The sequence below is a fragment of the Malus sylvestris genome, chromosome 16, assembly GCF_916048215.2.
Source record: "Malus sylvestris chromosome 16, drMalSylv7.2, whole genome shotgun sequence".
NCBI classification, from domain to species: domain Eukaryota; kingdom Viridiplantae; phylum Streptophyta; class Magnoliopsida; order Rosales; family Rosaceae; genus Malus; species Malus sylvestris.
Window position 1 is genome coordinate 15,549,145 of NC_062275.1, and position 21,428 is coordinate 15,570,572.

The 21,428-nt window shown below is 46.1% G+C and overlaps 2 protein-coding genes across 2 annotated transcripts; one reads left to right on the forward strand and one right to left on the reverse strand.

The window, feature by feature from the left end:
• Positions 1-13,847: 13,847 nt before the first annotated feature.
• Positions 13,848-17,975, forward strand: LOC126608682 (probable LRR receptor-like serine/threonine-protein kinase At1g67720). The gene is made up of 9 exons (XM_050276650.1): positions 13,848-14,103; positions 14,216-14,747; positions 15,126-15,589; positions 15,745-15,880; positions 16,003-16,074; positions 16,158-16,226; positions 16,536-16,607; positions 17,399-17,470; positions 17,549-17,975. Exons 1-9 carry the CDS (start codon positions 14,025-14,027, stop codon positions 17,586-17,588), a joined length of 1,536 nt encoding a protein of 511 aa, XP_050132607.1. The 5' UTR covers positions 13,848-14,024; the 3' UTR covers positions 17,589-17,975.
• Positions 17,976-19,019: 1,044 nt separating this feature from the next.
• LOC126606542 (uncharacterized) lies at positions 19,020-20,259 on the reverse strand. Its single transcript, XM_050273936.1, has one exon. The coding sequence runs from the start codon at positions 20,031-20,033 to the stop codon at positions 19,308-19,310; it is 726 nt and encodes a 241-aa protein (XP_050129893.1). The 5' UTR covers positions 20,034-20,259; the 3' UTR covers positions 19,020-19,307.
• Between the last annotated feature and the right edge of the window lie 1,169 nt (positions 20,260-21,428).

Genomic DNA, 21,428 nt, shown 5'->3' on the forward strand with positions numbered 1-21,428 from the left:
TCTCGGCCTCTTGGGTTCTCGAGCCTGAAGACAAGGCTGCTATTTCTTACAAAGTTCACGAACCGAATTCGGCTTGCAATGTGCCGAATGTAATAACTGTAACACCTCACCTCGCCGAGAAGGCTAATGAGATGACCTCGACCAACAAGGATTCGAAAACCCTTCTCGACCGAGACTTGGATAGGCAATCGACCGTTCTCGCCGCAGTGCTGTTGATGCCAACGGAAGATACTGCGAGACCGACCGACTCTACGGTGACAGAGATATCTATGCCGACTTAAGATATCACCGGTTGCTTCCACAGTGCTGTTGATGCCAACGGAAGATGTGTCAGCGAAAAAGGAAAAGAAAAAGATCTCAAGTTGTGAGAGTTTGCACAGGGCAATTTTTGTGTTGATTTTCAGGGGCCTTTTCCATTGCTGAATGTCTTGTATTTATAGTAGCAGAACACCGAGCCCGAGTTCTAATCCTATTCGAACTAGGTTTCCCTCTCCGGATTAACGTTACCTCAATCAGTCCTATCTCTGCTAGGACTACGAATCTAGTCCTTAACTGAGCCGGATTCGCCTTCTAGTTTTACTGATCTCGTCGAGGGTCCCTATTGTATTAGGACTCGACTTGCACTCTGATTTAACCGATCTAGGCCTAGAAGCCCATGAGCTGAACGCCCCCATGACTCTCTCGCCGTACGTCTTCCCGGGCCGAAAGTGATCCCTCCCTCGGCCCAAACTGTTATTTTGGGCCCAAACATTGCCCCCTCGCTTTTGAGGTCCTCGGCCTGAAACCTTCGGCCGAGTTTCGGCCTTGAAGAAGCGAATCTACCACTCAGGATCCCAATACCCGAGTTCCAAGGCGCATTTATTGAACATGATCGCACGATCTTGATCCTGCTAAACCACTCGCCACGTGGCATCCCCTAACATGGCCAATCCCCGATAATGACGTCTGAAGCGTGCGCCTGCCCGAACCGTCTCGCCATTATGACCACTATCTCAATCCGCGAGCCATTACATCAGTCCGTGAGCCCACCTGTCATCGTGCAGGCGTCGAACCGTCTTTCGTCATTAACTTCGCCGTCACACGCGATCGTGCGCCCCCAAAACCTAAAACCGTCGGTCTTCTCAACCGCATTTCCCAAATGCTCATCATGATCAACGATTCCTCCGGTCGATTTTGCCCTTTGTTTTGAATTTCGAACGATTGCTCTTCCTCCCATTACTCTATAAATACCGAAATTTCCTCATTTGTACTTTACGTTCTCAAACTTCCTGAAATCCCCTACCCTTGCTCTCAAGTGCATTCCTCCATTCCAAGTTTTCGTCCTCAAATCCCCAACCCAGAAAACCTCCTTACGCTGTGCTTTACAATGGCCTCCTTCATCTCCAAGCTTTCCCGGGAATGCGACCAGCATCAAAAGATCCTTGATCGGAGCTCGATCAAGACTATACGGTTCGAGAACGACATGAGCACCGTCCACCAAATCCTGGGTCCTCTCTTCAAGGCAACAATCCCGCCGACCATCACTGGTCTTCTCCAGGAACACTGCCTTACACCCTTGCTCCAAGGGTTTGAATGGTCGAGATGGGAGGCGGCAAAGCCCCAAGGCTCCTGGCCCTCGACGACCACCACCTGGGCGACCTGGGTTGTCCGAATGGAACGGCTCTTCGGCGAAAAATGGAAAATCCTGGGTATCTACGACGCCATCCTCCTTTCGTCGATGGACATTGTCCCTGACAAGGAGCTGCTCCTAGCCGCTCTATGCTTCTGGTGCTCAGCCACCAACACAATGGTCCTTCCCCTTGGTCCCATTGGTCCCACCATCCTGGACATCACCGCCATTTTGGGGACCTCGGCCACCGGGATCCCTATCGACGCGACCCTCTCCGGGCACCCGTCGAATATCGATCTGAAGACGCTCTTCGACCGTCGAGCCTTCGAGACCCTGAACAGTGACGGTCACATCCCGTCGAGGGATGAAATACAGAAGCTCCACAAGAACTTTCTCAACTACAACACCCTCTACCTTCACTTCGCCGGTCGAGGGGAAGAGGACCTGCGAGAGGGAGAGCATGAAGCCTTCCTCTTCTACTGGTACAACAAATACATTTGTTGTACCAAATCAAACAAATGTTTGGTCGAGAATATGCCAGTGGCCGAAGCCCTGGCCAGTGGTCACGTCCTGGCGCTGAGTTCCAATATTCTTGCCCACCTCTTCCGTTGCCTGGCCGAGGCGACTCTCCACACGGTGGACCCCCACCAGAATGGCCCTCTCTAGGTCTTCCAGCTCTGGTTGCAGGTGTACTTCGCCTCCCTTCGGCCGGCTATAGCTGATTTCTCAGCAACAGAGGCTCTTGGTCCTCAGCTAGCCTCCCGACCAACGCCTCCTCATCAGGCCGAAGAGGTATTTAGGTACCTCTTTGCCCTTGACGATCTCTCAAGCGACGAATTCCTGATTTGTCGTCGTCGCGATTACCCCCCCTCCATCAGACTGCCTACCTCTACGTGGGCCGCAGAGGAGGATGCCGCTCTTCGCCAAACTTGGGGGTCGTTCGTGCTTGCTCACGACCTTCCTCTCGGCTGTGACGGGAAACGGTCGGGGTGGGAAGTGTACCATCCGAACTTCCTTGCCCGTCAGCTCGGCTATCTTCAGGGCTGTCCCGTCCCCCTTCTCTCTTCCCGCACAGTATTGAGCCGCGGACGCGAGCCTCGCTCTTCAGAGAACGAGTGCAGGACTGCCGCGAAGGAGTTTCAAGAGTACTGCCAAAGATTTCGCCTACGACCGGCCACCCCAGAAACCCATTGCACTGACACCTTCGGTGAGTGGTGGGAAAATTACACTCAGGAGTTCTTCGGTGCGCCGGTCGAAGATGTACTAAGCAGGCTCTTCGGTGACCGACCTAAGAAAGCCCCGGCCCCCCATTCTCAAGGTAGTTGTTCAATTCCCCCTTTTTCTTCAACCTTGCATATTGTACGCCCTACTGAATTGTCTTTATCCTTTTAGGTAGTCGGCCTTTGAGAAAGACGGAGGCAGTTGCCGCTGCTACGGCCGGGAAAAAATCGGTCGTGGCCAAAAAGGACAAACCTGCTGGTAGGGCCGGGCTGATCAAACGGCCTCGCCAAGAGGCCGGGCTGGCTATCGAGCCTTCCCCGCCTGCCAAACGGGTCAAACAACTGGCGAAGAAAGGTGCACGGGAGATCCACATTATTTCCAGCCACACGACGACTCCCAGTGCTTCCCCTTCTCCCGCCGCCGGCCATTCTGGGGTCAAGAAACAGCCGGCTTCGGCCATAGAGACGGTCCCAGCGCGGCTTGCTTCTGTGGCCGGCGAATCAGTCGTACCTCCCTCTGTCGAGAAGGCACCTGTCTCACACCAGGCGGTTCCTACGACCGAGGAAACCTCTCCCAAGAATCCAAAGCCCACGGTCTTCGTGCTGGAAGAGAGTGAGGGGAGCGACGAGGTCCCGCTGGCGCGTCGTCCTCCTACTCGTCAACAACCTCCTCCAGTATCCGAGATGGCGGTTCAACCCGGCCCCTCCTCGGCTAATCGTGGCAAGCGCACGGTCGAGGAACCGACCCCGGCGGCCGAACCTCTCGTTCCTTCTCAAGACCAGGACGTCCCTGCCTCCACTGAAGCAGCTGCGCCAGTCGGCCCATCGGCAGCCGACCGTGGCAAACGCCTGCTCGAGGAACCCGAGGCCACGGCGGAATCGCCAGTCCATCCTCAAGACCAAGGCTTCCACATCCCTCCATAGGAGGTTACCTCGGCCTTTGTAAGTACCTTCAATTTTCCTCCTGATTGCTTTTCTGCTTTAGAATTCTAAACAAGGAAAAACTAAATGTCAGGTGCCTGTACATTCTTTTCACCGTCAATTCTATGCGCCGAAGGGCGTTATCTATATTTCCTGGCCGCCTCAGTGGCCATCAAACGTAGATAACCTCCATCGGCCGTGTGAAGTGAGAAGCAATCTGAGACACTGGGCTCGGCCATTGAGTTCTTTAGGTTCGAGCAACGACCCTGGGGACATGGCCGAGGTCTCCTCTCGGCAGGTTAAAAACGACACCCTCTTGCTATTCTTGTCATGACTTCCTTTAAGCTTAACCTTGTTTATTCGTGCAGGCTTCATGGGAGGTTGAATTCAAAGCTCTCCTCTCCAGCACGACCGCAGAGTCCGGCCCTACGGCCGCTCCGATTGAGGCTGCCGATCCAAGCGCCCTAGCCCAGTTGCGAGAAGTCATGTCACTCTCACCATCGCAAGTACTTGAGCGCAAAGGTCTTGATCTGCTCGGCGTGTGTCTGAACGACCTTGGAGCCGACGGTCGCCTAAGCGGAGATGCCATTGTTCGGGCATCGTCTGCCTTGGAGCGCGTTCGGGAGACGTTTAGCATCTTCCAGACTGCTCTGAAGGCCGAACAGGACCTGCAAGCCGCCATGGCCGTTCAAGACACCCTCCGTCCGAAGATTGACGATCTACGGGCAAAAGGAGAAGCGTTAGCCGAGCTTGACCGTCAGATGGCCGAACTAGCAAAACGCCGGTCGGTCATTGCTTCTGAACTTGCGAGGGACTTCGAGTCAGGCGGGAAGGATCGCCTAACTGAGTATGCGGCGGCCAAAAAACGGGTCGAGCGCCTGAGGCTGGACAAAAAGAATCGGCAGGCCGAAGTCATCATGGCCGACGTGCGGTGGTTGGAGTTGAAAGCTCTGCTCAGCACTCTTCTTCCCTCGTCTCCTTGAATGTATTCGACCTACTCATTTTTGTAATACCTATCAATTTTAATGGAATGATTTTTTCTACAACAAAATTTTTTATTCACGCATTTCCCATGTGACCGGATAGTATTTCTTCAAGAACTTCCCATTAATCGGTAATTTGTGAACTACTCCAGTCCGGTCTTTAAGATGATACGCCCCTTTGCCGTATACCTTATGCACAATGAACGGCCCTTCCCAATTCGGCGACCATTTGCCGAACCTAGGATCTTTTATTCCTACGGGCAACACCGTTTGCCACACCAATTCACCATCGCCGAACGTTTTCTGTCGTACCTTTTGATTATAGGCTCGTTCGGCAATCTGTTTCTGTGCCACCAGTAAGTTATAAGCGTCAAGTCGCGCCTCTTCCAAATCTTCTAGTTCCTGTCTCATGGACTGATTATATTCGGCGCTAAACAAACTACTTTGTTCAATTAATCGCAACGAATTTATGCTCAACTCGACTGGTAACATCACATCGTGTCCATAAGTCAATGCGTATGGGGTTGTTGCAGTCGCCGATCGGGGCGACGTTCGGTATGCCCATAACGCCTCGTTCAACTTCAAATGCCACATGCCAGGCCTTTCTTTAATTATTTTTTCGAGGATGCCAATCAACACTTTATTACTTGCCTCGGCCTGCCCATTCGCCTGTGGATAATACGGTGTGGACTGTTCCAGCCGAATTTTCAAATTGGCCGTGTATTCCTTAAACCTTTCGGCTGTGAAGATTGTTCCATTGTCGGTTATGATCGTTTCTGGTACACCGAACCGGGTCACAATGTGTTCCTCCACGAAATCGCAAACTTCTTTAGATGTTAACTCGGCATATGATTTTGCTTCGACCCACTTAGTAAAGTAATCAGTTGCGACTATTATCCATGCATGCTTAGCAGCTCCAGAAGTCGGCGTGATTTTGCCGATTACGTCCATGGCCCACCCCATAAACGGCCACGGCTTAATGACCGAATGTAGCGATTCGGCCGGGACCCTTTGTATAGGCCCATGGATTTGGCACTGCACGCATCCTCGTGCAAACTCGATACAATCTTTCAGTATTCTCGGCCAAAAATAACCGTGTCGTCGGAGTAGCCATCGCATTTTCCGTCCAGACTGGTGAGCTCCACATACCCCTTCATGAACCTCTGCGATCGCTCGAGCACTCTCTTGGGGGCCGAGGCATAGCAATAACAAACCATCTTCGCCCTTTCGGTACAACTCGTTCTGGTACGTGACATAGTTCGTGGCGTGAGTCCGTGTCCTGCGACTATGTTTTCCGTTAGGATTGTCAAGGTACTGCATAATGGGTTTTCTCCAATCATCTGGTACTACCTCGGCCGCACAAATTTCTATAGAGTCCTGCCGATCTAGCAACGAAGGTAAGGACATGACCCTGGTGCGTATCACATTGTCTCGACGGAGGATTTGCTGATCAACCAAGGCCGGGTATAATTGTTGTAATATTGGTATCTCCCAGCCTAGCTTGCCCCCCAGGAGTTGTGCACCGGAGGCAATTTGAGCCAACTCGTCTGCGTCGGTATTATGAACCCGAGAAACATGCTCGAATGTAATACCGTCAAAGGACTCGGCCAAATAGCTGGCGACCATGTGGTAAGGCGCCAGAGTACAACTCATGCAGCGAAAAGACCCATTAATTTGGTTAATCACTAGTTCAGAATCCCCGAGGACGAGGACACAAGTGGCATGTAGGTCAAGAAGGAGGCCTAGACCAATGACCAGAGCCTCGTATTCGGCCTGATTATTGGTGCAGTCGAAATCCAATTTGAGCGAAAAATACCAACGATCGTTGTGAGGAGATTGAATGACGACGCTTGCGCCGGCCGAGGACGAAGTACTGGAACCATCGAAATACATCGTCCAATAGTTGTCGCGGGTCACCACCATGCCAATCTCGACATCAGCACCCCCGAAATCGTAAGGCGAAGGGTGCTGGGCAAGGAAATCGACCAACGCCTGTCCTTTCACAGCTTTTTGCGGCACGTACTGCAAACTAAACTCGGACAACGCCATCGTCCATTTCCCAATTCGGCCCTTCACAATTGGCCGGGTAAGCATGTACCGGATAACGTCGGTCTGGGCAATGACTTGGGTGACCGACGGGAGCATGTAATGCCGAAGCTTGGATGCAGCGAAGAACACGGCGAGACAGAGCTTCTCAACGGCGGAATAATTGATCTCCGGAGGACTCAGATTACGGCTGAGGTAGAAGATAGCCTGTTCCCGTCCGGCATCGTTGTCTTGCGCGAGGAGGCAACCGATGGACTCGTCGGCCGCCGAAATGTACAGCTTGAGAGGCTTACCGCGCTGAGGAGGGACCAGGACAGGTGGGTTTGTAAGGGAAACCTTGATCTGCGTGAACGCCGCCTGGTGCTCCTCATTCCACATGAACTTATCTGAGTCCTTGAGCTTCAAAAGTGTGGAAAATGCTTTCATTTTACCTGCCGAATTAGCAATAAATCGGCGTAAAAAATTGATCTGGCCGAGTAAAGACTGTAATTGTTTCTTCGTTGTTGGGGGTGGGGCGGTAATGATTGCGCGTGCCTTATTCTCATCGACTTCAATCCCACGATGATGTACGAGGAAACCAAGAAAATTCCCGGCCGATACACCGAAGGCACACTTGGCAGGATTCATCTTGAGGTTGTGCTGTCGCATACGGAGGAAAGCCTGTCGGAGATCGTCCAGATGTGTCTGTCGGCGTTTAGATTTGACGACAACATCGTCGATATAAACTTCGACGATGGTGCCAATTAAATCATGGAAGATGGTGTTCATCGCCCGTTGGTACGTGGCGCCGGCATTCTTGAGGCCGAATGGCATGACAACCCATTCGTAAGTGCCGAGTGCCCCCGGGCAACGGAAAGCAGTTTTGTGCACATCGGCTTCGGCAATAAATATCTGGTTGTATCCGGCATGTCCATCCATAAAGGATAAGATCGCATGATTCGCCGCGGCATCGATTAACAGATCTGAAATCGGCATTGTATACTCATCTTTGGGCGTTGCCAGATTCAGATTTCGAAAATCGGTGCAGATGCGCAGTGCACCACTTTTCTTTAATACAGGAACAATATTCGCCAATCATTCGACATATCGAGCTGTCCGAATGAACCCGGCTTTCAAAAGCCGAACTAGTTCGTCCTTGACACTAAGTTGTACGTCAGTCGAGAATCGACGAGGTGGCTGTCGGAAAGGCTTGAATCCGGGCTTAATACGTAATTCATGCTCGACTAAAGCACGATCTAAGCCGGGCATTTCATGATAACTCCAAGCAAAACAATCTTTGAATTCCGTAAGCAAGGCCCGCAACTCGTCCTTCATTTGTTGAGGAAGTAACGCACTAATAAACAAAAGTCGTGGGTCATCGGCCGTCCCAACATTAATTTCTTCCAACGGGTCCTTAACAAGAGGCCGATGATCTTCGAGCTCGGCCGGGGCGGCTCGAATTTTATCAAAAGATAATACAGGCCCATTATCTCCCTCAGCAAGGAATTCGACGAGGTTGACGCCCGAATTTGGTTGTTTAGATATCGTATACCAATGGGCCAGCAGTCGTTCCATAGTAGATGAAACCGCGGCCCTACGTGCTTCCCGATCGGCGTCAAACATCGGTTTCGGGGAGAAAGTTAGCTAATCCGAGTCTCGCCGAATCCTGCTGGACAGTCTCGGCGCCAACCTCGATAGCTTTCTGAACGGAAATCCGAGTCGGCCGTCCTTCTTCATTGAAGCCTTGCAACGTAATATAGCCGATGTGATCGTCATAATACCGTGCTTGAATCATATTGGCTTCGAAGGGCTGGCTATCGGCCGGATGAACAGTGACCGATTTGCCGTCCCAAAAGACAAGCACTTGGTACAATGAAGAAGGAATACAGCTGGTTTGATGAATCCAATCTCGGCCGAGCAGTGCATTATACTCGGTTTTGGAATCAACCACAAAAAGGCGGTCATATGGGTGCGACCGGCAATATTCACAGTTAACGGAAGCACGCCTTTGGTGTGGGACTTGTCGCCGACAAAACTGCTCATTGTGATCCCTGACGGAATAAGTTCGTCATTTGAACGGCGTAAGGCCTTCATGATGTTCAGGGGCATGATATTGACAGTAGCTCCACAATCGACAAAAACTTTAGAAACCGGATATCCCTCGATGTGTGCCGTTACATACAATGGCTTTAAATGGTGAAGCTTGGCAGATGATAAACGAGGGAACAATTCGGCCAAAGCAGCCTTTAGACTATCATCTTTTGTTGGCTCGCCTTCAGCAATTGATACAAAATCCACATGGCCGGGTTCCTCAGCAACCACATCTCCATCGAGGAAATTTGGTTGAGCCGTGCTTGATTGAAAATCAGCAGGTAACACATGAACCATACTGATTTCCATATTATCCAAGACTGACGGGCCCAACTGGTCGAGACCTTCCTCGTTCGGTTGGTCAGCGACTTCGTAGTCAGTTATCGTCAGAGTCGGACAATGAGATTCTTCCGTCCCTTCTTCAATAATGTCACTCGGCGGAGCCGCTTCGGCCACTTGTTGGTTCTGCGTGACCGCCTCAGGTAAGGTCGAGATTGACAATGAACTTGGGGTCAAAACCTGAACCTGCTCCTGGTAGTGTAGCCGAGCATCCCTAGTTTCAAGATAAGCATCCAGACGGGCAATACGTGCGATTTCATCGGTCGTAAGGCCGAAGAGAGAAACCGCCGAAAATACTTCAAAGTGATACCGTAAATACTGAAGGTCCTCCAGCGAGAAAGGAAGGTCGGCTGCATTGATATCGATGTACGGGTCGACTTCAAACCCAAAAACACGAGCTTCTCGTATGTGCTGGAACCTTGCTTTCAATCCGGGGTCTGAGGTCTTCTGGATGATTCGCTCGGCATCCGGACAAGTCAGGATCAGATCAATGGTGTCCTGGCATGCCTTCGGCAAACCATACAGATCGTTGGCCGAATGACTCTTATGAAATTCTCGCATATACTCTAAAGACTCCCCAAGGAACGGGGGATGCAAATTCCGTCTAATTTTGACCAAAGGCTCTTGTGTAACTAGCGGGGATAATTTGCTTTCGGCCTCTTGCCTGAAATGTTCAAGGCGTGCCTTCATTTCCCCTGGTCGAATAAGAAGTTTGATCCGTTTATCAGCTTCTTCAAACATGGTCTCGACGTCTTGATCGACCAGCCGTTTCCCCTGAGCCAACTCTGTCATAATTGCTGGAGGTGGTCGCTCCTCATCATTGGCAACTGTATCCTTCGGCCGCCACTTAGGGGCCGAAGTTTCTTGGGCTGCTTGTCGGCGAGCCATGCAATCTATCCGTTGATGCCGGCGTTTCTGAGATTTGGACAACGCGGTATAGACGCCCTTCGAAGAATGGTATGTATACCAACGTTGATCTCTAGGCTCAGGAGGCTTGAAGGTCTTTTGACTCCGTGATGATCCTGAACTGCTAGAATTACGCTTATAGTAATCATCGTCATAAAATGAAGCATCAAAATCGAGGCGCCGCCTGACCGGGGGTGTCTCTTCCATCTGTACTTTAGGACCGAGCCTCCCAAAAACCACATGATGTTGGTCTTCATTGGCTATCTTTTGCCGAGTTACGGCCACGGGTTGCGAAGAAGGTTTCTCTTCTGGTTCACTGTCGACCTTCGCTTTACATTTCCTGCACAGAACCGCCGTCCCACTATCTTCATCGGCGCTATACTCCGTCATAGATTTGACAATAGCGGGCCCCGTTAAGGCCGCAGATGGTTTATTTGAACGCGAATCGGCCATGAACCATGGCCGAACATTCTGATTCCGCGGGCGTTGTGTCTCAACCACTTCAGCCTTGCTTTTCCCTTTGTCCTTGGGTAGGTACGCGTCGACCATATTTACTGTTGCCGTGGGGAACGGATCAGTATCAACACTCATCCTTTTCTCGGGGAACTTCAGTTTGCCATTATCAATCCAGCTTTGGACGTTATCACGAAATACGACGCAATTGTTTGTCGTGTGTTTGCTCGAATTGTGGTATTTGCAATACACCTTTCCTTTAAGCTCCTCGGCCTTAGGAATGTTATGACCAGGCCGAAGCTTAATGATTCTTGCTGATAACAGTTGGTCAAAAATTGCGTCAGCCTTGGTAATATCAAAAGTATAAACCTTTGACGGTTTCGATGTTCCTTCAGTGGCCGAGCGACTTTTGGCTTCTCTAGAATCAACCTGAGTCAATGCCTTGCAAATGTATGGTTTATCTATTACTATCTCAGCCGCATCCACACTAACACATTCATCCTCGGTTGATGCATAATTGACAGTAGGGTTCTTGTAAATCGTTCCCCGAGTTTGAGTCTTCGAAGTCTTTTCCTCGCGGAGCAAATAATCGTACTGCTCGACATGCTGGGCCAATTCGTACATATCCCGAAAATTTGCCCCCAAGAATTTCTTTTTGTATTCGACGTCAAGACCATTCAAAGCAAGCCTGACAAATTCGACTTCGGGTAAGGGCACTCGGCACCAATTCCTAGCCGATTTAAACCTAGTAAGATAATCCATTGGTGACTCATCAGATGCTTGAGCCATCCGTGCTAATGAAGAAACTGACATCTCCATCCCCGGCCGATAAAATTGCTCGTGGAACTTCTCGACCAACTCCTCCCAGTTTTGGACGGAATTAGGCGGGAGATTGATGTACCAGGCAAATGCCGAGCCGGTCAATGAAAAATTGAACAGCCGTAACTTGTGGAAATCACTATTCACATCTCCACATTGCGCGGTGAAACGAGCCACGTGCTCCAACGAAGACAGGGACGATTCACCAGCAAAAAGACTAAAATCTGGGATCTTGAAGCCCTTCGGGTATCCAAACGTCTCCACGTAAGCTGGGTACGGATGAATAAACTTGGGAAACTTCGGCCCTTTCTTCATAGCCGAGTCGATCATCCGCTGAACTTCGGTCATATCAACAGATGCTGCTTCGACCCTTTGGTCGGTCCCGTCTGACCTACTGTTCGACCCTCCTCCCTTCTCCAAGTTAATTGTTTTGAGCGGGGCAGGAATAGGTTCGGCCGGTACAATCGGTACCGGGTTGTTTCCTGGTAAACAATGTTGGCGAAGCTCGAAATGCCTGCTACCACCAACTTGACTGACCAGCATTTCAAGCAACCTGGTCTGTCGATCATTGAAACTGAGTATCGCATCATGCAGCTTGTCAATGCCTTGACTAAACGTCTGCTCGACTGACCGAGACTGCTCGTCCAATCGCTTTCGAAGAAACGACCTTGTTGGTGGATCAGATCCTTCACCACCATCCTCGTCGCACTCTTCCACTATCCCTTCAGCGAGAACACAGGTGTTCCTGTTAGGGATTTCTGGACCGCGGAGTTGACTGCCGAGATTAACTTCTCTCTCTCGGCGGGTCGCACTCGTGGACTCAGGTGTCACGGCGCTATGGGGATTCTGCGCCTGTGGCACACTTTGTCCCGCGCTTTGATTCGGCAAATCAGCTATCGACTTTCCCATAGTGGTTTTCTTTTTTACCGATCGTGTTTCAATTGGCATGAACTTCGTAGTTTAGCACTAGGTCCCACTGGGCGTGCCAAAATGTTGGCCCTAGAAATTACAAAGCCTACGTGGCGCGCAGGCCGAATATATTCTAAGCTAACTACGTCCTTCGGTGATTGCGGGGCGTGCCAACTCGTCGGCCGAGGCTCGGCCGAGGAGTAAATTTGATGATGTTGCGTTGGGTCGCGCTACTGACTTCTGCGTCTTGCGATTGTGGCCGAGAAAGGAACACGTCTCGGCCTCTTGGGTTCTCGAGCCTGAAGACAAGGCTGCTATTTCTTACAAAGTTCACGAACCGAATTCGGCTTGCAATGTGCCGAATGTAATAACTGTAACACCTCACCTCGCCGAGAAGGCTAATGAGATGACCTCGACCAACAAGGATTCGAAAACCCTTCTCGACCGAGACTTGGATAGGCAATCGACCGTTCTCGCCGCAGTGCTGTTGATGCCAACGGAAGATACTGCGAGACCGACCGACTCTACGGTGACAGAGCTATCTATGCCGACTTAAGATATCACCGGTTGCTTCCACAGTGCTGTTGATGCCAACGGAAGATGTGTCAGCGAAAAAGGAAAAGAAAAAGATCTCAAGTTGTGAGAGTTTGCACAGGGCAATTTTTGTGTTGATTTTCAGGGGCCTTTTCCATTGCTGAATGTCTTGTATTTATAGTAGCAGAACACCGAGCCCGAGTTCTAATCCTATTCGAACTAGGTTTCCCTCTCCGGATTAACGTTACCTCAATCAGTCCTATCTCTGCTAGGACTACGAATCTAGTCCTTAACTGAGCCGGATTCGCCTTCTAGTTTTACTGATCTCGTCGAGGGTCCCTATTGTATTAGGACTCGACTTGCACTCTGATTTAACCGATCTAGGCCTAGAAGCCCATGAGCTGAACGCCCCCATGACTCTCTCGCCGTACGTCTTCCCGGGCCGAAAGTGATCCCTCCCTCGGCCCAAACTGTTATTTTGGGCCCAAACAACTAGTTAAAAAGAAAAAGAAAGAAAATATTAAGTGCACGGTCTTTTAAGATAAAATATCACTTATGTCACTTAAAGTTACATAAAGTTCGAGCCCTACCATTTTTTCCTTGGATCTAGTGGTTAAGAAAACATATACAACTTTATTTTGGTATAATGTTGAATAACTATAGACAAAGCCAGTATTTGTTCGAATTGATATAAAGTAGAGAGCAGAAAACAGTCTCTGTTTGCTTAAGCCGATTTAAAATATTTATTAATCTTCTTCTGATGGTTTGATTTGGTTTGATTTGGTTTGGTTTGGTTTGGAGCTTCTGTTTGTCTCGGCTTCTACAGTTTACCGTTGGGCTTTCGTTTGAGTTGGTCTAGTCCTGCTGGCTTCACTTGTTTACAGTTTATCCGTTTACTTTTTCTGGTGGGCCGGGCCTTCATTTCGTCTAAGTGGTACCCCACACACCCACCTACCCCACCAAATCATAATTAAATTAGTTAATTTAGCAATTAAACTACCAACTCTTGACCAAGCCCTTGTTTTCCCGCGTTTACCCAACCGAAATACCTTTCCTCTTCTCCAACTCCACCTTCGCGGCTCCTTCTCTCTCTCTCTCTCTCTCTCTCTCCTCCTATTCCTTCCTTGCTTATCTCACTCACCCAACCAAAGCCCTTCCATTCTCTATCTACACCTCCTCTCTCTCTCCTCACCCTCTCATGCCTCACCCTCCACCATGTTTATCTCCCTCCTCCATCTCCTCCCCCCCCTCCTCCTCCTCTCCCTCCTCCCCCTCTCTCTCTCCCTCCCCAAAGGTATGCCCTTTAACATGGACATGTCAAGTCCTTTATTGTAAAATTCATTTTCCGTCTTCCAATTGATTTTGGGTTGAATGCTCACATTCTAATTTTGAAAATTTTGAACCAGGTACTCTAATTAACTGCGGCGCCGCCGTCAAATCCGAAATCGACGGCCGCGAATGGCTCCCGGACACCAGCTTCGTATCCGCAGGGACCCCGAGGAACTTAACGACCCCGGGCCTCGTCCCCATCCTCTCCACCGCCCGATCGTTCCCGAACAATCCCCACCGCAAGTTCTGCTACACCGTCCAGGTCTACCGCAAAGCTAAGTACATGGTCCGGACCACCTACTACTACTACGGCAACGGCTCGCCTCCGGTGTTCGACCAGATTGTTGACGGCACTATCTGGGCCGTCGTTAACACCACCGAAGACTACGCCAACGGCTTGTCGTCTTACTACGAGGGGGTCTTTCTCGCTCAGGGCAAGACCATGAGCGTCTGCCTCGGGTCGAACAATTACACCAAATCCGACCCCTTTATCTCCGCCCTGGAGTTTGTGATACTCGAAGACTCGCTCTACAACTCCACGGACTTCAAGTCGTACGGCCTCAGTTTGGTCTCCCGAAACAGCTTTGGGTACACCGGATCCATCATTCGGTATGCGCCTCTCTCTTTTGCTGTAGCTTGTAAAACTCTGTAAATTCAGTGACTTTTGAAGTCAAAGTTTGAGTGAGTTTAGAATCTAAAACTTGGGTTATCATCAGATACACAGATAACCAATTTGATCGATTTTGGGTGCCATTTGGAGGGCACATCCCATTTATGTTTTTGCATCACCGTATTGATTGCTGTTAGATGAGTTTAAATTTTAATTTTTGTGTAGTTTATAGATTAATTTGAATTCTTCTAATGACAATCAATGTGATGGTGAGCAAAAATGCACTGTTATCATTTGTTTAAGTTCTATATTTGTGTATTCAGTGACTTCGAAGTTAAATTTGTGAGATTTTAGTATCTGAAATTGGGTATTTTCAGATACCCAGATGACCAATTCGATCGATTTTGGGTGCCATTTGAAGAACACAATACAATGATTCCGATCAATGTGAGCAACTCAAATGCGTCTGTTTCTGGCATGTGGAATATGCCCCCTTTGAAAGTTTTTGAAAGGAAATTGACGACAGGAAAAACTGAGGCCATGGAGTTGAATTGGCCTCCTGGGTCGGTTCCTGAATCGAATTACTACATAGCTCTGTACTTTGCCTCAGGGGAGTCCACAGGGTCAAGAGTGTTGAACATTAGCATCAATGGTATTCCGTATTACAAGGATTTGGATGTGAAGCCAGAAGGGCTTGTTGTTTATGCGGCAAGGTGGCCTCTTTCTGGTTCTACCAGGATTACTTTGACCTCATCTGCCGGATCAAGTGGTGGTGCTTTGATTAATGCAGGCGAGGTGTTTGATGTGTTGCCCCTTGGAGGAACAACTCTTACTCGAGATGGTATGCTTATCCTTGGTGTTTTTGGTTTATATTTTAGTTTTGAACTTACTAATGTTAGAAATTTGTAAACAGACTTATTCAAATTGCAACATTAGATGCGATTTTGTTCCTAGGCTCAATGTAATACTTCATGGAGTTCCCTTTTCATATCGCAGTTATTGCTTTGCAAAGAGTAAAACAAAGTCTTCTGAACCCTCCACCTGACTGGAATGGTGATCCTTGTTTTCCCCGTCAGTACTCGTGGACAGGCATTACATGCTCTCCAGGCCCTCGAGTTCGTGTGGTCACTTTGTGAGTTGAAACCTGTCGTAATCATTTTTCATGCTCGATTTTTGTATTGCTTATAGTGTGCTTCCCTTTCTTTTTCCATCTCAACATGGCCAAAACTTACTTCTATTTCCTCATGCTTACAGAAATCTGACAAATACGGGCCTTTCAGGATCACTATCACCTAACATTGCCAACATGACCGCATTGTCTAATGTGTAGGTTCCTGAGAATTTAACTGTATTTAGTTTGTTCACAAGTATTGTTGAATGCCTGATTGACGATTTAGTACTTCTGACAGCTTGCTTGGGAAGAATAACTTTACAGGGCCTATTCCCGATCTAAGTTCGTTGAAGTTACTGGAGAAACTGTAAGTTGTGACAATTTACTTCCCACCGTTTGCCCTTGCCTCTTCATCATTTTATTTTTGAACTTGTAATGAACATTATGGCATATGGAAACATTGGCCACCATAAATGGTATTCTGGAAGTCAGTGGCCTGAAAGTTGAAACCATACTGCTTGTGGTGTGATTAAGTGATTAATAGTCTATTTTAGCGGTTTTTTGCTACTTTGTCATTGCATTGGTTGTCTCATCTGATTCCTGAATATTCTGAGTCTCCTTATTTTTGCCTGAAATGGCTTTCTCTGATCCAATTTTTCTTTTTCCCTCATTTAAGGCACTTGGAAGACAATCATTTCAGTGGAAATATCCCCTCATCGCTTGGGAGCATTGATAGGTTGCATGAACTGTAAGTGATGTCAAACAGTCAAAGTCGCTTCTTTCTTCTTACTTGGTATTAATTTGAGTTTATTAATTGCATTTTCTAAAATGTCTTTTGTATTGAAAAATGGATGAGAAGAATTTGGTTTCGCTATGTTATTATCGGTTCAAGCTCAAATATATGTATATTTTATACTGTTTAATTGTAGAATTGTTAGCGCTGTAATTTATTGGAGGCAAAAGTTAATTGTGACTGATTTGAAAATTTTATGGTGTAAAGTCAACTTGTGGTATAACCCCAGTACTGATACCTTTTGATTCTCCTGTAGTTGGAAACACCTACTTTTTAAAGCATATAAGAATCTGAATGGCTGCAACGAAAATGTGCATGTTCGGCGAGCTGTATATTACAGATGAATACATTAGGGCTTCCAGATGTTCTGTCTGTTTTGTTTGTCAGAAGCAAATACCATTAGAAGTGTATCATGGTCTAAACCTTGTGATTGACTAAGGATTCTCACTAAGTTCGGAAATATATGCACACACGGCACATTTATCTCTATACATAGGACTAATATGTAATGAATGCATACTGTTAATGCTTTCAATTCTCATGGAAGATATCTAAATCCTTTTTTTTTTTTTTTTCTGTTGGTTCAGACTTTTTGCCAATTATTATGCTCACAATGCTGTTAGATGACAGCACAGCTGGGCAAACTGTTTTTTTTTTTTTTCCTTTCTTTCATCTTGCACATGCGGTGATTCTGTGGTGATACTTGATGTTTCTGATTTCCTAACTTGCTTCCATGTCTCTTTCAGTTTCTTACAAAACAATAATTTGACTGGTGAAGTTCCAGATAGCCTTATTCGAAAATCGGGACTGGACCTAAGGTAGTTGAATTCCACTAGTCTTACCACTCGAACCTTAAGAATTGCACCTTAAGCTGATTGTTTTAATTTGCATTTCAGGACGTCTGGAAATTCTTTTTCAGCACAGCCACCTTCTTGAACAGCTAGTATTGTGCATTCAAAGGTAAATATCTTTTCCAAGAAACTTGATCCCAACTTTCAACATTAAGAGCTCTACAAAATTTGGACTGCAAAATTTCCCTTTGCCCGCTCTTTGGTCCTGCAGTCGAAAGTTCTTGCGCTTATCTTTAGTTTTGATGGGGTTTGAGACCTTCATTGAAATTTTACCCTACATTTTTATACCCGATTGTTCATATACGGTCACGTTGATCCGTAGTGTTTTTTGTGTAATTAGTTGATGCTCTTAAGTTGTCCATGTTTATTTTTCTTATTCTGTAATACACATTTTTTCCTTTCAAATGTACACCAGTGTATTGTTTGTAAAAGTTATATTTTTGTGAAGTGATTGATGTTGATCCTTTATTTACTTCGGTTAGGTGTATGGTTCCCTATTAAATTCACATATGTACTTTAGGCCAATAGGCAAAGTGCCAGTCTCTTTGCATCTAAGTTTGAATTCCCGTCCTTGTGAATTAGAGTCGGGAATTCGACTCCCTGTTACATTCAAACCATGCATCAAAGAGAACCCTACGAATGTGGTCCTCTTCCCTTTCTTCATATGCTAAAAATAAGATTCCATGGTGGTTAAGGCCAAAAATAAGATTCCAAAAGCTGCAATGGCTCACATGTTGGACCCACCGAGTCACAGATGTGCATCTGCATCTTGCATGATTTTCTCACTTTCCTCCTTGCTTATTTGGGAGAGCCAGTTGGCAGATTAACTGTATGTACTTTTTGGACAATACAAAAAGCCAAAAGTTATTTAATATTACAGTTTAATTGTATTTTTCTTGGTTTGTAAGTGAAAGGTTTTAGGTTTGGTTTTCATCAAAAGCGAGATTTGAACCATATTATTACTTGCATATTGTGAGGTTTAACTCACTCCCCCACCTTTAGTGTAGATAATATCGTTTGTTCAAAAAAGCCAAAAGAAAAAAAAACAAATCAAAAAGCCAAAAGAAAAAAAAACAAATCAATCAAACAAATTTCTATTAATTTTGTGACAAAAAAATACTAGAAAAGTTAGCATTTACATTATGATTCTTCAAATTCACCATAATCAACACTGAGTGTATTCAATTGGGATTTTGAGAGATTTTAATTCTTTTAATGAATCTAGGGATATTCAATCAGAATTTTAAGTGATTCTTTGAAATTCAATTTGTGTTCAATTAAAATTTAAGATAGTTTATTAAAATCCTTAGAAATCCGAGTGTATTCAATTAGGATTTTAAAGAAGTTTATAACATTCCAGATATATTCAATTAGAAATTGATTTTAAAGAATTTGAGAAAGTTGAGCGGAATTTGAGAGATTTCGTAGAGTATTTTAAGCATCCACAAATCTCACATCTCCCCATGAGATTTCAAGGGAATTGAATCAAAATTTTATATGGAATCTTACAAATCAATTAAACTCCATAAAAATCCATGGATTTATAAATCCATTAAAGTCTCTTGAATTCTCAATTGAATACACCTCCTAAACATGGGAAAGAAATTTCAAATGAAAGAAAAAAAAAATAAGGAGAAATTTGAGAAAACAATGAAAATCTGGATTTTCCAATATGCACGGGGATCCTTGGATGTTGGATCTTTGGCCGCACTCTTACGCCGGAGCACAATAGAGTTTTCATCTTACGGCGGAGAATAGTAGAGTTTGTATGAGACAATTAATCTTGCAGATCGGACCAACTTCTCTACCTCTCTAGTACTCTTCCTTTCCTGAGAGGAAACAAAGGTGGCAAGGCACTGCTCTTCACTTGCGTGCAAATTGGCACATTTACCATCGGCCTTATTCTTATGCTTGCGGATCTTGTTCGTTCCAACCCTTTCTTTATCCTCTTCATATACTTCTCTTTGTTCCCTTCCTTCTCTTGATCCGTCGTCGTAGCTATATCCGCCAACGAGTTCGAGGAAGAAGAGGAAGACGAGGACGAGGAAGATGGGGACAATGTCGAAGCGCGTTGCTTCTTCAGTCTCAGTAGCTCCTTCCACAAAACCGTGCACTTAGGCGGCCTCGGAGATGGATCGTCGTCCACAAACCAACTCCCCCGGCTCTCCTCCTTGTTCACCCCCTCCTCATTCTCGTCTCCCTCGACGTCCTTGGTGTTGAGGTTGAGCTTCGTGAGCCGTTCGGCGTGCTGCTTTTGCCAAAAGGGAAGGAGCTTCCCTTCGAAAAATAGCTCATCTGCAGACAACATGGCATGGCTACTCACATTGCTCGAGAGAAACTCAAAATCCGGGTTACGTACCTTTTGGTGATCACCACCCTCCATTTTTTTATCTTGTACTTCGCCGCGCAAATTCGGGGTGATGGAGATGAAGTTGTTCTCGTCGAGGAACTCGGCGGAGAACGAAATCCGCGGACTCGAAGACATGTCGACGGATCTAGGGGTTGCCTGAACAATTTCTAGGGATCCCATTTTTGTGGTAGTGAAAGAGTGGTTTTGAGCAAATGCATGAGGGTAGGTGATATATATAAAGGGAAGGAAGAGATGGTTTATTGATGTTAATTTTTGAGTTAAGTGTTAATCTGTGTGTTATGTGATTGCTAATTGGGCAATAATTATCGTTTGGATTATAAAAGTTAGGTGGTCTGGTGGAGGCGAAACATGAGAGCTCAGGTGGTGTTTAGAATATAGAAGCAGGCACATGGACAACTTCACCATATTGGGAACTCAATAAAGACAACAAATTTATATATTACCATAGTTTGTCATGCAATTCTAACTAGTGTTTTCTTTCTTGTTCTTCTAAAACCCCAAATTTGATTAGAAAAGGTGCAAAGTAACTTCCTGGAAAAGGGTTTAACCTGTGCTTTTTGAAGAATGGAAACTTTTTGTTTTGTTTGAACCCTTAGTGCTCATATGATTTATTCAATTTAACCGCTAGAGAAAAAGAGGGAGTGTGAGAGGAGAAAAAAGTGAGCGTGAAAATCATTTTCCTATAAATTATACAAAAGGAGAAGACATTTTCTTTTGTTAGACAGTCTGACATATTATACCATTAGATTTGTTGATTTGAACAATGCATCACGTTACATATAATTTAGATTCATGTATTATAATATAACATGTCAGATATCTACGATTTCTTTTGAAAAAAAATTTAACTATATATCTATATTGCATTAGATGGGTACATTGAGAAAATTGTGGTTGTCTTGGATGAAAATTATGAGAGAAATTAGAAAATTTTTGTTACTTAAATAGAATATGAGAAGTGATTTTCACACGTCTTTTTTTATATTTCTAATCATCAAATTGAATAAACTAAACTGAATCAACTGACATGATTAAAGAGAAGTATATAAAAGATTAAAAAGGGTATTATGTGTTTATCATTTTCGAATAAAAGATAATCTTAAAGCTTTTCATGCTTTGTCTTTTTATTGTTTTGTAGGTATTAGATTAGGGTAAATCCTATGAACCTTGCAAGATACATGTGATTATGTTGGAGAGGGGGATCTTTTGCTTTTTTCAAATTTAAAACAGCACATTGGTGCAGGAAACTTTAAATTACGATTATCTCATGGATTAGTGGTAATTAATCTAAATGAGTTTGGATTAGTCAAAGAGCGATTTGACTCCCCTGCTTACAGGGGGAGAATAAGTTATAACATGTTAGTTAGGGGTCCCAAGCATGTGGCCGCATGTGCCATTCTGAATCATAGATACATTTTTATGACCAAACTACCCTTCCATAGGGTTTGCCTCTTTCTGGTATTTCATGTGAATTCCCCTATCTTGGGTTGGTTTTCTTGTCATTTTGAAAGGTTTTTGAAGTGGTTGATATCATGCCAATAGCTTAAAAAGCTT